This window comes from Peromyscus eremicus, chromosome 5, assembly GCF_949786415.1.
Source record: "Peromyscus eremicus chromosome 5, PerEre_H2_v1, whole genome shotgun sequence".
Lineage (NCBI taxonomy): Eukaryota > Metazoa > Chordata > Mammalia > Rodentia > Cricetidae > Peromyscus > Peromyscus eremicus.
The window spans coordinates 1,681,876-1,698,762 of NC_081420.1; the positions used below are offsets into that span (position 1 = coordinate 1,681,876).

Below are 16,887 nucleotides of genomic sequence, written 5' to 3' on the forward strand. Positions count from 1 at the left end.
GGGCAGTCACTGTGACTTCAGAAGGAGAAACTGCCCAGAAAACCCCTGCACAATGCCATCACTAAAATACAATCAAAGGGGTAACTCCTGTCCTCAACGACGTTGTTGATTTTTTGTGCATGAATAGCTTCCAATTGTGTTCTAGCATTTTCTTTTCCTGCATTTTCGTTAGTGTTCTTGAAGTACTTCCTGCTTGAGCTCTGATGTGATACATGCAATTAAACCAGAGCTAGAGTAGAAGACTTAGCCTTGGTGGACCATAGAAGTGTTGTGGGGCTTCTGTCTATGCTGCACTTTGCAGTGTCAGCCTCAGGAGGGCACCAGATGCCCCAATATTGTCTCCAAAGAAGGCCAAGGATGCAGGATAATCTTCATTCTTGGGGTTTCAGGCCTTGTAGCTACTGGAAGGTAGTGGGGAAAGAGGACCACAGACAGATCACAAAAAATAGTGGACCATGGCAGTCCCTCCCACCCAGAGGTCAAGTTGAACAGCAGTGGGACCTGAGAAATTTCCTTTGAGTATAGGCGCACAGGGACCAGAGCTGGATAAGTTTGTCCATTGTGCAGAGCTGGGCATCCCACAGTGTGCACCCCCCCTTCTCTGTCCTGACATTGAGACCTCACGTAAACTTACAACATAAGAGCACATTTGGAACTTGTTAAGGTTTTAAGCCCAAGAATGACAGATTTATCACTAATTAAACAATAATTGCATTATGGGGTACTGAAAAATCGCTTGTGGTATAAACAACATCTGGCAAAGATTAAAAAGAGCGCTCAAATTTGTTGTAAGAAACAGGAATCTTTTAAAACAAAATGGATTCTAAAATGTGAAAGGGTTATTTAGTTTTATGTTTAACATTTTAAAAATAGAAAAGAAAATGCCATAATGAAAGTATGTATTTATAAAAATGCCTTATTACACGATAAATGTGAAGTTTTTTTTATATAGGTAGTTTTTTTAAGCTAAATCATTTTTTAATTCAGTAAAAGAGTTTATTGTTGAAGCCTATGAGGAATATTCCTTTAGAAAAGGCTTTTCTTTTTGTTTTGTTTGGATTTGTTTGCATTTATGTCTCTCATAGTCACCTTTTAACTCATGTCTGTATACAGAGAGGGGTGTCTCTTGTCAGTAGAGCAGGGGGTGGACTCGATGGGGGATGGGCTGCCCTTCTGGTATGCAAATTGGAGGGGAAACTTCTCAGCTGATTTTCTCAAATGACTATTTTCTGAGTAAAGCATCAAACAATATTAAAATGAATCCATCCTGAACTACTGAACATGAGCCTGTGCTATAGAAGACTTGTGACTTTCATTTTCCCTGACCCTTCATTGTCTTTTTCTGAGAGGTATTCACTTTTCTCAGTGAATCACCTTATGAGTTCTCTCTCTCTCTCTCTCTCTCTCTCTCTCTCTCTCTCTCTCTCTCTCTCTCTCTCTCTCTCTCTCTCTCTCTCTCTCTCGTGCACACACATATACACACAATCTGAAAACAATTGATAGAAAAAGTGTGTCCTGTTCTTGAGAAATGTGCTGTGAGTTCTCAGCCTCTTTGGCGTGTCAGGTACCTTATAATAACCCTTGATGCCTTAGGAGGAAAACAGCAGGCTTTATGAGCCCCACGGTCAGCTAGAGAGTCAGCATCACTTGCAGAGCTCATGGTGCAGAGTGGGAAGCTGGCCTCCAGCACTCCTCACCTCTCTTATTGATGCTCTGTACTGTCCATGTTGACTCATCTTTCTGAGTGTCATTGAGAGACAGAAATGAGCCATCCTGGGTAGAGGGAACATAGAGGAAAGAGTCTCATCAGATAGAGAGGCTGTGTACCTGACAGAACATTCTGGCTCCCAGCAAAGGAAGAGGGTGAGGAGGCCACAGGTCTTCATCATCATCTGTCTACCCTCAAATGCTTATTGAAAGTGAGGAGGGCAAGGAGAGGGTAGAGTATTCCTGGTGTCTCTTGATGGTGTGGTTTCCCTGGCATGAAGCCGTCTCCACGTGAAGATTGTTAGGCCAGATGGATGAGGGTTTGAGAAGGAACAGATTTTTGGGGGATGGAGGAAAACAAATGAGCAGATGGAACCTGAGGCAGCTTTGTCTTTTCTTTTTCCTTATTTTAGTAGGAAAGATAATTGCACGGATCTTGTGTTTTAGAGCAGGGCTGTAGAGCCCTGGAATGCAGAGCGACCTATGATGTCCCACCTGACCTGTAAAGCACTGTGCAGAGGACTTAGATCTGCCTCCTCCTCACAAGGACTCTGTAAGAGGTGGAATTTGGCTTTCAGAGAAGCATGCAGAAAAGCTTTAGTTCTGGTGAGAAAATCAGCTTAAGTGTGTCACAGGGACCCGAGAATCTTTGGTCTTTATGAAGCAACTTACTGACACTGAAATGACATTCTGGGAGAATCTGCAGTAGAGAGTGTGGAGGAGAAGGGTTCTCTCAGTGAGAGCAGTAAGGAGGGCTAAACGTCAACCCTTGGCATGGCTATTTCAGCAGACGCCCTGCTTGTCTCTTCCTGTTTTAGAATCTAAAGTTTCTTGTGGAAGCTGGGAGAAAACCACTAATCTGAAGTCCCTACAAAGAAAGACATCTACATATAGAGTCCAGCCGCATAGAGAGTGGGTGGACTCCACGGCCTGTTTGGGTTGGAATTGGCAGCTGAGCTGTTCAGAAGGAACCACTGCATCAAAGTGAAGCTCACCCAGTTTTGTCTTTGACAAACTAGGTTAGAACACCCTTCCTTGTGTCTTCTTGTGGTTTTGGTGACCACCCAATTACCTCTTAGATCTTTTTTTTTTTTAAAGAACTACTTAGAAATTCGTGTTCTCAGACCACATGATTCTCAAACTTTCAGTGGCTGGCGGGCAGTGGTGGGGTGGTGGTGGTGGTAGTTAAGGCATTTGGAATAAAAATAAAATGGCTTTATTTCCCTGAATCCAGTTCTAGTCTTATTTTCCCTCGGTGCACATTCAGCACGGTGTCTGTGCCTGTGGGTGTGTGACTTTGTTGGGGGGCTTTTGACTTTGTTTTTAGAAGGTGCATTCCTACACAAAATGGAATTGTCCTGGCAAACTTGGCTGAATTCTATTTCTTTAAGACATGCAATTTGCTTTTCTCCTGTTTTTTTTAACTTTTCCATTATGATCACATAGAAACTTATTCAGTGTTTTTGGGTCTATGTCCAAGTGCCCTCACAACTGTTGGTGTTTACAGTGAGTCTGAGGGACAGGCAAATGAAATGACTTTCTGAGATCAAAACCAAGAAATAACCTGTCCTTCCTCTGTTGTTCACTTCTTAAGTAGGTAACAAGTTTATGAGAATCTGAGGTTCACTTCATTTGGACAAAAATTTATATTGACAAAGGCTTAGGAATCATGGGTTACTTTATTTGGAAATCAGAAAGCATTAACTTGCATAAATGTCTTTGTCTGTGGCAGTCTGTAATACTCACATATGACCACTAGATGGCACATATTCCATGTTTCAAGTTAAGCTGCCATGGCGGAACTAACAGATGAGAAGCCAAGGAGATCGACACTCAGCTTCAGGGTTGTTCAGAAAAGTGATGCATAGGGCCTGAGATGGCTATGAAAAATGTTTTCCAAAACTAGTCATAGCAAGCACAAAACGACTTCAGAAATTCCCTTATTAGAAACTGGCCTATTCGTATCTAGATGCCACTATGAGTTTTATAATGCAAATAGTTTTTTTGTTTGTTTGTTTGTTTGTTTTGTTTTGTTTTGTTTTAATCTCTCATAAACTCAGGTTTTAAGTTCTGACCAAAAATACATGGAAGCTGGTAAGGCCTACTGAGGCCCTTCCTAGGCCCCAGGGCCAGCTTCTTTGGACTGAAACTGTCAAAAACCCACCACTAGGCTATTCTGGGACTAAACTAGAGAGCTGTCTATCACTGGGTGTCATGCAGCTGTGCTTTCCATTAACCACTAGGTGTGCCCTGCACCAAATGTCCATCTCAGGGGGCGGAGGGGGTGATGGGGTGGAGGGTGAGCAGACCGCAGAGGCTGCTGCTGAGGTACTTATAGGCCAGCTGAGGAGGTTCTAGGGTAGGTCTTGTGGCCTCTTGTAAAGTGGTTTTTAACTGCTCATGAAACTTACTCTTTTTTTTTTTTCTACATCATACGGGCTTATTGTGGAAAATATGAGATATAATAGGAATACAAAAATAAGTGACATTTGCCCAGAGAACCATTGCTGCCATTTTATGTGTGGGTTTTTCTGTGCACCCCGTGCTCGTTCTGCCTAACCTAAAGGAGTGTGCCCCCTTCTGGAGCAGCCACAGACCCCCTGTTTGCCTGATAATCCAAAGTTGCTATTGATGGATACCTGTTGTATTTCACTATTCATTATCTTTTCCTGTTACAGCCTCAAGCAGCCTGCCACCCTGCCATTTTCAGAATCGTAGATGAAATGTTCAGGTAAATACAATGTCTTTGGGAGTAGTTGATCTGGAAATGCTCAGCTTCCAAACATAATAAAAGCCTTGCAGTAGTCTCTGGCTGTCATAGAAAAGTAGATGCTTGAGGTTTTGGGTAGTTAGTGGTGAAAACACAGAAGTCATTGCGTACTGAAAAGACAGTAGTAGCTAGGAATGAGGCAGTATTCTTGAGCCTTTTTATACTCAATGATAGAGAAGTGAGATTGAATTAGTTGAATATACATGCAGGGTTTTCCCCACCTCCAAGTAAAGCAAGCAGTACAGCCCTTCACCACATGAGGGCTGACTGGGCTTTGTCAAAGACCCTGAAGAAAGCCAAGAGACACAGAGCTGTTCTGAACAGAGCCATTTGAAAGGCAGAATAAACCCACATTACAACAGCATGGTGGTTTTTATTTTAAAGACTCGGGTCCTGAGGGCATATGCTGACTTTAGAAGACCAGTGATAAGGAGTGTGTAACACACCGGGTTGGCTCTGCTCCTGAAGTTCATGGGGGTTGTAATTGTAGAGTCCTGAAGACAGACTAAGGCTTCCAGCCCCATGTGGGTGTGAGCAACTAGGGTCTGGATCTGCTTTCAAACCACTCTCTCTCACATAGCTGTGGAGGAAGGGCTCTAGGGTAGACAGCAGGCTTCAGGAAAGGAATTTTCTGAGATTTATTGTTTTCATTCATGTGTAGGTGTCACGTGTCTGTGTGGGTATATGCAGTGGTGCAGGTGCCTGCAGAGGTCAGAGGTGTCAGCGTCCCAGGAGCTAGTTGCAGAAGGTTGTGAGCTGCCTGATGTGGATGCTGGCAATTGAATTCAAGTCCTCTGGAAGAGCAGCAAGTGCTCTTAACACTGAGCCATCTCCCCAGACCTAGGAAAGGAAGTTTGACAACCAGTACCTCACCATTTGTGTTGCTCTTAAAACATACCAACTTTAACTTAAATGGCCACAGATGTAAGAAGACAGGAGTGTTTTTGTTTAAGGATAGTCAAGTTTGAAAAAAGATTTTTTTTCTTAAACAAAAAGGAAAGTTAATTGTATAAAAATGCATGGAAACTAAACCAAGTACACCTGATTTCCCTGCTCTCTGGTGATTCTAACTGAGTCTGTCACTCTCCAGGCAGCTCTGTCCCAGCTGCTAAAAGCAAAACACCCGCTGTTGGTACTGTTTGAGCCATGAACATGAAGGTGCTTGAAAACAGTAGCCAGCCCATGGGAAGGGCGAGTGAGAAGGACTTGAGGGTGGCTGCTTCCTCCTGCCTCCTCTCAGGATGAGCTCAGAGCAGCTCCAGCTGTGGTGTGGGTTTGTGATGTGCATGGAGCAGCAGCCTGTTGTCATCTCACTTTGCTTTGTTCAGGTTTGTGCTGCTGGAGACTGATGGAGCCCCAGAAGTACTAGCTGCTCTTCAGGTATTCATGTCGTGCTTGATAGAAGCTCTGGAGAAAGAAAACAAGCAGGTACATCACACTGTGAGTGCTGCTCAGTCACTTCAGAGTGAAGGAGGCTGCTGCGGGCAGAAATTGTGTTTTTCTGGTGTTGGAGACCACCCACAGCCTCACACGTGCCAGGCATATGCTTTGACACTGGCTGCACTCCAGCCTTGTTTTCAGAAATGTTGATGGAGTCTTGTTCACAAAGAAAGCTTCCAAAGGACCACTCCTGCAGAGATGAAATGTTTTAACTGAGAGTAAAGATTTTTGTCTGTCTTCCCATGCCCTGTGCCCGTAACCATTTGCCCACTGCTGTGTCTTGAGTGTGTCTTCATATTGGCCTCTCTCTAGAGGGAAAATCCCTACCAGCCCTCATCCCCCCTTGCTATCTGTGTTTACCTTCTGTCTGCCACTGGCCCTGTGGCCAGCAAGAGACATTGTGTAGTCTACCTGGGACGACGCACTATAGAAACTGCAAGCTGGGTGTTCTCAAAGATCATTGTCTTTATTCTCACCAGAGTCCCCGGAGAGAAAGGAGGTGGGGGAAGGGAGGAACTTGAAGAACTAGTAGAAGTTAGATGCCCTCAGTAGACCAGAGGACTCCAAGCTCCCATCAGCAGAGTTTGGACAGCATCTGTGAGGGCTGCTGGCCAGTTAGAATGACCATGTGAAGCAGGAGCTTTTCCTATCAAGCAACTTTGGCCACAGGGATGATATTTATGTGGTGCTTTGCCTACTTGGAATGGCACTGGTTCTAGACATCTTTCCTGTGAAGGATGGCCTATTCTCCTATGCTGCTGTCTGCAGTCTCACTTAGGAGAGCAGAGCTAGGTTGTTCAACCCTCTAAAATCCTACTCAGCCCAAAGCTGTAGAGTTCTCTCAGGTTTTAGCAGATGTTTCTGCTTTCTAAGGTAACTATAAACATGTATGGCTTATTCTTGCCATCCCTCTTTCCCTGGGGAAGTTAACTAGATTATAGCAAACAACATTGATGATTCCCAGCTTGGCATCTGGGAAGAGACCTCAACCAAAAGGCACTGGCTGGCACTCACTGTTTTGAACACAGCTGTAAACATGTGCTATCCTGCTTTATACACTCTTGGTATCCCAGGGTAGAAATGGCCTCCATCAAACCTTGTCCTTGGTTGGACTTCTGGGTTGCCCAAGTTGGGACAGAGGACATTGACTTGAATGTTGTTCTGGGTTTGCCCTGAGTGCCTGATGGCCTTGGTGCTGTGGATTTGAACTGGAGTTATAGTGCCTTTAATTTAAAACAGTGACTGCTGGGCACATATGTCTAGGAGTGAGAGAGGTACACACTGGGCCCTGGTTTTAGGCAAGGTAGGAATCTAGAAACAAACAAGAGTTTATCATCTGCAACCTCCTGACCTTGCAAACACCTTCACGTACACATGTGATGATTTATGAGACACACACACACACACACACACACACACACACACACACACACACGGGCGGCACATATGACCCCTGAGCCTAGCTTCTCTATTCAGTGCTTTAAAGATGGTGTTAGGCCTCTGACACTGGTGAGAGGTGGCTTTGTGGCAGTCCACTGCACAAATGTACCACAGCATAGCCATTCTCTAGTTCCTGGCACTTGGCTATTTTTACCTTTGCTTTCTGTTGTAAACATTTTGTATTGAACGTTTGTTGGGTGACAAGAACAGAAGTGCCCATTTATGGGGTGCAGAGTTAGGTTTCACAGGTCCTGCCATGTTGGTTACAAAGTACAGTGCTCTCTTATCCCACTCATATCCTTTTGTCAGAGAGGATATTGTATGTGCTTCTTTCCAATCTACCCTTTCCTCTTACCCCAGTGTGGGGAGCATGGAACAGCACTACTCAGTAGCAGGCAAGAACTTGAGCTCACGCTCTAAGCTTTTGTGGAGTACAGACAGCCATGGGTCAGGGGGGTTCTAACAGTTGAACAGATAAACAGTGGGTTGTGTTGAGTCTCCCACAGATGAAGTTATCACATTGGGTGGAATATTGTTAAATACAACAAAGCTGACAAGAACAGGAAGGGCCTCAGCATGGAAACTATACCCACTTCCCACTAAGGCCCCTGGGACAGCAGGGCATGGAACCACAACTCAAGGTGATCCCAGAACTGAGGTAGGAAACAGAGCTCTACTAGATGTCCAATGAAGGAAAGAAACAGATGGGACAAAAGAAAACCATGTCAAGAGATAGCTTCCATCCCAGCATGTTAAAGGGATGTTCATTTATGAAAATCAAATGATGGAGTAAAAGGGCAGGTATGTCAGATTGGATTTGAAACAAGACCAAGTATGTGTTGTTTCCAGAGACCCCATTCTAAAGACAGAGGCTGGAAGTGAAAGGAGAGATAGCTGCTGCACAGAAAGGAAGTGCAGGGTTCTCAGGTGTAGAGAAGACAGATTTAGACAGTGGCATTCACAGTGACAGAATAGCCGTTTATCAGGAGACATGCCAGTCATAAACATGCAGGGATTCAGAATGCATGAAGCAGAACTGATGGCAGAAATGGACAAACCCAATCCCACATATAATACCTGGAAGCTGGCTTGCTGAGGGCAACTGAAACAGCCCCAAATATAATAGCAAGAAGCCATGTGCAGGAGCCTTCAGGTCTGTTCCCCTGACCTGCCCTTCTGCTTCTTGGTTTCTCTCAGGCGAGCAGTGACCCATCTCCAGAGCTGGGAATCAAGCCTAGGGCCTTATATGACAGACTCTGGCCCCTGCAGCAGGCTTTCTCAAATGCAGATACATAGGCTGATTCTCAGACTAAGTTGGACATACAAAGGACCTACAAAAGCCAGAAAGCAAACAGTTTGAGGACTCATACTTAGAGTAATTAAGCCAGCGAGGAGTTGATAAGACAGACAGCGTCTAGATACAGGAGATGCTAGGGCGGTGTAGTGAGGGAGTATATAAAAACAACTGGATACCCATTGAGGGAGGGGCTATACCTCAGACCACCACAGAAAGCACACAAAACGTGTTCTGAGATGGATCATAGGCTTCAATAGGAAGGTCAAAACTATGAAGCCCTTAGGAGAAAATGTCATAGCATATCTTTTTTTTTCTTTAACATTGGATAATCAAAAATTTCCTAGAAACAATGCTCAAAACAAAACATTGGCCATACAGAAAAAATAGATAAATTGGGCTTCATTAAAATATAGTGTCTGTTCTGTGGTAGATGCCATTGAAGATGAACAGGTTGTCCAGCAGCTTAGAGGAAGTATCTGCAGTATTCATCCTAGAAGACTTTTTCTCTTACAGCTTCATAGAAAACAAGAGCCAGGTTTTTGTTTTTTGGACGCACACTTCAGAAAGCTATTCAAATTGTTGCTGAGCACATGAACAGAGTTCAGCATCACCTGCCACACACAGCAAGCTCAGAAGCAAGCATGTGTGAAGTAATGTTTCATGCCAGGCAGACCAGCTAAAATTAATGAGTTCCAGAACACCCATTATTGACAAGCAATTCTCATCCTGTGATGGTGGGAATGGAACATTGTTGGCCTTGAAAAGCTACCTCTTCCATGGTACTCACCCTAGAAAATTGAAAGACCTGTCCACAAAGACAGACTTGAATGTCAGTAGCAGTTTTAATTCTAGTCATCTTTGAGGGGTAAGCAAATCCTGGTATATTCATTACTTCTAAGCAGTGCAAAAGAATGAGCTGTGTATGCAGTCAGATGAGTCCTGTGACCACGAAGACTAGATGCAGAAGCATGCACACTCAGTGTGTCTGTTTATGTGAAATTGGGAATAAGTGATCTAATTCTTGATCTCTCCTATTGAAATAAAAATATTGCTTGCCAGGCTAGGGTTGGAGGGTGATTTTAAGAGTCCTGGGGAACTCCCCAAGGTGACAGCAGCATTGTGTGTGTCATGATGGGGTACTAGTCAGGTGGATTCACAGACTCATCCAGGATTATCAAGCTATATACTTATGGCCTGTGTAACTTATGTGTTGTAGACTTTACCTGGTTTTGTTGTTGCTTGTTTTATTTCAAAACCTCTGTGCTTTTTGGAGACACTGGTAAGTAAGTATAGCCTCATGCTCTCAGCATAAGAGCTGCCTGTTAGAGACTTTGATTGTCATAAAGGCCACACTGAGATCCCCAGTCCCACAAGTGTTTAGCAGCCCTCTCTGAAATATAAGATAATGTTTGTGGCTGGGTTTGTGTGAGGAGAAACCTAAGTAAAGATGGCAGCAAGATAATGTGACTTCCCTAAGTTCCAGAAGATGACTTTTAAAAGATACTGTTTGGGCTACTTATGAGATTACTGGAAGCATGTTTATAAAAGTGTTTGAGGCTGCATCCTGCTGTGTTAGTACAGTGGGTCTCTACGGCAGATAGGCAGAAGTCTGCAGTGTCCTCACAGCTTTCCAGCCCAGCATTCACACCACTTCCATTCTGACTTTCGTAGACAAAGTTTTCCCTCAAGACCTACTTTCCTTATGGTGCTCCATCTCTCACTGCAGTGCTGGCCCAGCGCCCTGAAGGTGAGTGAGGGGCCTTTGCCTGTGACATAGTGGCTTGTGGGAATGAGCATGGTAACCCATGGTCCCTACCTCCCAGATCTTCTCTTCCTCCTCAGAAGACAGTTTGTGTGGAGTTTTATGTGAGACCCTGCTTTGCTTCCAGGTATGATAAGGGAAAAGTAGAGAGCCCGGCTCCTGGGATAGTCAGTCAGCCTCTGATAACAGCTTTGCTGAGGCTCAGGGACAGGCTGGGTCAGAGTACAACAGTACTTTTGTTTGTTTTTCCTTTCTTAGCTCCATGTAGCCTTGTTACAGAACAAAGGATAAAGTGAAGAATGAGGCCATAGAATTTTAGGGAGACTTTTTTCATACAAGCCAAGGAGAAGATTTTGAAAATGTTCAGTAATATTCTATTGTTAGGCCCCAGTCTTTTCTGATTCATCTGCCAGTTTGCTTCCCTAGGCCATGTCTGTAATCTACTGGTGTTGATCTGCGGCAGTGTCTATGAGCTCATGTTTAGGGAATGTCTCAGCTATGGAGTATAAAGGAGACTTTTCCCTCTGACGCCAGCCGACAGTCTGTAGACAAGGCCTGTGACAGGAAGGGGAGGGATGGAGGAGGGCTCATGTTTCCTGCTGTGGCCACTGTGGCTTCTTTTCCTTATCCTTGAGTAAGATCTGTTTGAGGTAAGCAGATGATCCAGAGTTTCAAAGCATTTTACAAAGTCTAGATACCTTTTCCTTTTTCTAGAAGATGCCCTGGGTGACTTCCATGACAAAGCCCTGTGACAGAGCTGGGTGAGCACAGTGGCTTCGGTGGGATGCCTTCATGGTGGTTTTTAAATCTTCTCCTCCACCATACCCAGGAGCACTCACAGCCTTTTTTTCTCTTTCTTTCTCTCTTTCTCTCTTTCTTTCTTTCTTTCTTTCTTTCTTTCCTTTCTTTCTTTCTTTCTTTCTTTCTTTCTTTCTTTCTTTCTTTCTTTCTTTCTTTTCATTCAGTTGGGACACAGTAGGAAAAGTTTAGCAGAATAGAAAGTTGAGGACTACAACTGTCCTCAGAGCACGGTGTAAGGGCAGACCTGCTATGGAACAGTCTAGGCACCTCAACACACTGGAGGATAGGTTATGAAACCCAGATGCAATTCAGTCATATCCCACAGCATGAACTCAGGCTATCTGCCTTCTCATCCCTCAAAGACAACAAGTGACTTTAAGCAAAAACAGAGAAGCCAGGTGTTGATCCTGAGAACAGTTTGTGTATGCATTGCTTTGGAGAGAAGTTGGTTATGTTAGGAGTGTAAGCCTGTGCTCATCAGAACTGTCCTTCATGTTCATGGTGAGGTCCTGGGACAAAAAAAGTTACTGACAAGTGATGACCTTCAGGAACTACAGGAGAAGAAAAGTAGTGTCTTAGTGACTAGTAAGGAGGAAATTCCACTTGCCTTCAGGAGTTAAGTCATGGGCCTGAGGGAGGGGCTGCTGTGCACCCAGGTCTTTATTATGGAGGAGCAGCGGTGGCCTCCACCTCTGGTGTTCTCATGTGGTTGATTATAACCACAGATACATGCAGGTCAGATGCTCAAAGGCAGATGTGAAATCAGACACACTTTAACAATCAAGCTTTTTTGCACGGTTCTCTGTGTTCCCCCCCCTCGCCTGATCACACACCCCAAAAACAGTTGAGCTAGCCATTTCTTGCCCTTGCTTGTATATTCAGTATGATCTATGATCCCTTTGTGTTTTGATGTCACAAATTTGAGATGGAGTCAGAATGTGGTAAAAAGAAAATGCAGGGCATCTGCCAACAAGGCAGTCCAAGTTTTAGGGTAGCTGTGGAGGGAATCTTTTACTGACTTCTATACACCCTAGTTAAAGATTTCAAGTTAAAGCACTTGAAATCAGGCATGCTGTGCGGGACTGTAGTCCCAGTTCCTGGAAGGCAGAGGTGGACAAATAATAAGTTCAAGGCCAATTTGGGCTCCATAGTGAGTTAAGGGCAGCCTGGGCTATAATAGTAAGACCCTGTCTCAAACAAGACAACGAAAGAAACTTTCAAGTTTGACTTAGACACACACATCCTGGTTGAGAGAAGTATGACATGGTGCTGTGGGATGTTCTGTACGGCAAATGTGTTGCTAATTAGTCAATAAACACTGATTGGCCATTGGCTAGGCAGGAAGTGTAGGCGGGACGAGGAGGAGAATAAAGCTGGGAAGTGGAAGGCTGAGTCAGAGAGACACTGCCAGCCACCACGATGAGAAACAGCATGTGAAGATGCCGGTAAGCCACGAGCTACGTGGCAAGGTATAGATTAATGGAAATGGATTAATTTAAGCTATAAGAACAATTAGCAAGAAGCCTGCCACGGCCATACAGTTTGAAAGCAATATAAGTCTCTGTGTTTACTTGGTCGGGTCTGAGGGCAGGTGAGAGAGATTTGTCCTGACTGTGGGCCAGGCAGGAAAACTCAAGCTACAACATGGGTTCTGTGAATGGCGGGGGTGGGGGCATTTCTGCACAATGCTTTCAGTCTAAGCTGCAGGCGTCTCCCCATGGGTTTGGCTTTCCTTCAGTTCCTCCTCTGACTTCTTTCCACCCACAGCTATCCCACAGAGACATCGGCTCCAGCCTCTGCTGCACATTTCCCAACTCCTCAGAGAAGCAGTTGAAGACCATACTCATGGGTGAGCAAACTCTGACCACCTTTGACCCTTTCACAGGTGGCCTCCCTGACCTCTCTTTGAGCAGGTTGGCAGCTGAAGGCTTTGCTCGACCCTCACAGACAAACAAGTGCACACACTCACTGTCAGTAGGCAAGAGGTGGAGGAAGTGTGGAGCTTCAGGATTGCTTTGTGTGGGTCAGAGTGAGCATCCAGCTTTGCAAGTGTGTCTGTATAGTCAGTTCTAATAAGGTCTGCATTTACAGTTTGAAATATGCAAAGGAGAGAGACTCCAGAAATGAACAGTGCCCCCACATGTTGAGTCCCTGGCTACCACATGAAGGTGTCCCTGGTTCCCTTAAGGAAGGAGACTGAGCTTTTGGCCAGTGGGAGGAAATGTTAACCATTTGTATCCTACCCCCTTTTCATTTTTTTAACATTATTTTCTTTAATCTCTCTCCAAGGGCTAAAAAGATGGCTCAGTGATTCAGAGCACTTGCTATTCCTGTACAGGACTCAGGGTTGGTTCCTTACATCCACATTAGGTGGTTCACAACTCCATATAACTCTAGTTCCAGAGGTTCTGATACTCCTTTTGGGTCTTTGTGGCCACTTACATGCACAAACACATATAGACAGACACATGCATAAATTTAAAAATAAGTAAATAAATATCTCCAGAGCTAGCAGACCTGTCCTAGAAGAAATTATTCCATGCAGCATGGTGGAGGCCCTCCTCTAGGTGCTAGTCTCTAAAAGCATGGGTTAATTTAAGATGTAAGATCAGCTAGTGAGAAGCCTGAGCCAATAGGCCATACAGTTTGTAATTAATACAAGCCTCTGTGTGTTCATTTGGGTCTGAGCAGCTGTGGGACCGCAAAGATGCGGGAGCTGGGTGGGCACAGGAAAACTTTCAGTTACAGCTGTCAGTGCCTGTGCATCCAGTGGGCCTTGGGCTCTACCTGCAGGAGAGTGTGTAAAGCAGGTATAAGACCTTTTTTACCCCCTGAAAGAAGGGAAGGTCAGGCCAGGCAGGTCTGTGCTGTGAGTAGGGTTGGCTGCTCAGTATACTTGCTGATGAAATCTGTGAGAGAGACTTGGGCAGCCCTGCCCCTTCAGCTCTGTGCATGGTGAGTCACCCTCCCTCTGACAGGGATTAAGGCTTTCCCTTCATTGTTCTACAAACTTGATTTAAAACACATAAGTCAAATGTTCTAAGGTAAGTATGGGACAGCAGTGACCAGAAATCAATAACCATGCTTAGAACTTGGGGATTCCACAAGCCCTGCAGACACTGCAAAGGCCGTGATGCTCCTGTCCAGATGAAAGTTCCCACCAGGGGCCTTAGGCTATATTCTTCCCTTTGTCTCCTGGGGCAATGCTGTCATGTTGTGACTGTCAGAGCTACAGAGATGACACAGAGTCCACCCTTTAATACACATTACACTACCAGGTTTCAGGAGGGTGAGAAGATCGCTTGGAAAAAGTTTTGACCTTCCTGCCAGAGTGTTCGTTTGATGACAAGACAGGCAGACCAGAGCCACTTGGCAGAATGGTGTAATTCTGCTGTGTTACATAGCCTTCCTCCTCATGCTGGAGCCACCTGAGTGGCAAGTTGCAGGGTCTTACTATGCTTTGTGGTCGTTCCCCCACCCCTGCCCCCAATCACTCTTGGAGCCTAGAATTCTATAGATACTAGGATATAAAGACCTAAATATCCTTCGTCTTCAGTACACGTGGGCTTGGGAGGGTCCCTTTGGTTGTCCTGGGATGGGCTTAGGGTGAGACACAAAGGTTTTCTGAATCCAATTTGTTTCTCTGAGGGTCTTTCTTCAGTGGGAAAGTACAATTTAAAGTACAAGTTCACAAACATTAAAGTTACTTTGAACAAAAGGAAGAAGGGTGGAGGTTGCCAGCTGCCGTGTGTATGTCTTGCTCTGTTGCAGGTCCCAGCAAGGTCCCTTCGAGAGTTGGTTTCTGTTCATTCACTTTGGAGGATGGGTTGATCTGGCAGTGGAGCAGTTGCTGAGGCAGGAAGCTGAGCCCCCTGCAGGCCTGCTGTGGCTCTTGGTGTTCTATTACAGCCCACAGGATGGGAGTCAGCAGAGAGCGCAGAGCATGGTGGGTGCAGGCCCTACTGTGTGCTCAGGGTCAGGCCTCAGGGAGCAGAGAACACCCAGAGAAGGGGGACCTTTACCAGGTTTACCTTTACTGAACCCCCCAGGCACCCAGGCTCAGAGTACTTGTCATATGTGTTGGGTATGTGTGCACAGCCACTTGGACTGAGCTTGTAGCCCATGGTGTTTTCCTGCCTCCACAGGGACCTGAGACAAGAGGCTGCCCCGGCCGTCAGGCTGCTCATGTTCTGGGCCTTCTGTTCTCGGGGTTATCTGATCCTAGGTTATTCTGCTAGTGGCCTCAGCTGCCCTCATTTACCCTTGTGCCTCGTCCCAGGGCTCCATGCTTTAGGAGATCCCACGCAGAGTGACAGCTGCTCCTGAGGCAGTCCGTGTCGTCTTCTCTTTCCCACCAACAGCCTGGCCAGTCTGCTTTCACCCCACTTACCGCTTTCCTGCATCAGTCAGACTTGTACTGAGGTAATCACATGATTTAACCATTTGGTCTCTAAATAACAGGGTTTCTGTGCACAGGACCAGGTAGCTGTCTATGGAAAAGATGCTGTTATTTATGTAGAATGTAGTTATTTAAGGAAGCCATGCTTTGATTAAAGCTTTGCCACCTCCTTGCAAACATTTTCTTGCTGGCTTTTAAAAACTTCAGTCTAGGGCTGGAGAGATGGCTCAGCGGTAAGAGCACTGGCTGCTCTTCTAGAGGACCTGGGTTCGATTCCCAGCACCCACATGATAGCTCACAGCTGTCTGTAACTCCACTTCCAGGGAATCTGATACCCTCACACAGAACTATATGCAGGCAAAACACCAATGCACATGAAATAAAAATAAATTAAAACAAAGAAATACAAAAAAACAAAAAACAAAAACCACCAACAACAACAACAACAAAACAAAGCCTTCAGTCTCCGGTGCTTTTTGCCCACTTTAGTGATTAAAAGGAACAGGTTTCAGTGTGTATGGAGTGCTCCTGTTTGTCCCAAATCAGAGGTGAGTGCAATCTTGTATTTCATTTGCTTAAAGCAGTGGTTCTCCACCTGTGGGTCAGGACCCCTTCTGGGGGTAAAACAACTCTTTCACAGGGGTTGCCTAAGACCATCAGAAAACACAGAGATTTACATTGTAATTCATAAGAGTAGCAAACTTAGTTATGAAGTAGCAATAAAATAATTTTATGGTTGCGGGTCACCACAACACAGGGAACTGTATTAAGGGGTCACAGCATTGGGAAGGTTGAGAACCACTGACTTAAAGATTTCCATAGCATGGTGAAGATGAACCTTGGAATTTAAAAGAATTGAAAACTGAGGATAATATTGGATCAGAATGAAGCATTTTAAAGATGTTATCATCTACATATGTATTTGAAGATTGCTGCTTAATTCAGAGGAAAACAATCTTCACTTTAAAAGATCACATTTGGCTGGTGAGATGACCCAGCAGATAATGGCACTGGCCACCGAGACTGAAGACCTGAGTTCAACCCCGAGAATCCACATAATGGAAAAGGAGAACCATCTCCCAAAAGTTGACCTCTGACTTTCACACACACATTGTATCTCACATGCCACCTATACACAAATAAGTGAAATACAAATTAAAAGTATGTATTGCATTAAACTGACTGAGGACAATCCTAGTTCATGGCTTTCATCTCTTAGTATGAGTGATTAAGGTATGTGAAGGACTTGCCCTTTCATTTGCATTTTGTAT

The 16,887-nt window shown here is 44.8% G+C and overlaps 1 protein-coding gene across 1 annotated transcript in view; it reads left to right on the top strand.

Moving 5' to 3' along the window:
- Fancc (FA complementation group C) overlaps positions 1–16,887 on the top strand; it is a 160,993-nt gene that overhangs the window by 134,892 nt on the left and 9,214 nt on the right. The window contains exons 10-14 of the mRNA XM_059262758.1: positions 4,386–4,438; positions 5,806–5,905; positions 10,326–10,401; positions 12,985–13,066; positions 14,989–15,163. Coding sequence (XP_059118741.1) covers positions 4,386–4,438; positions 5,806–5,905; positions 10,326–10,401; positions 12,985–13,066; positions 14,989–15,163 — 486 coding nt within the window. The remainder of the gene's footprint in view (positions 1–4,385; positions 4,439–5,805; positions 5,906–10,325; positions 10,402–12,984; positions 13,067–14,988; positions 15,164–16,887) is intronic.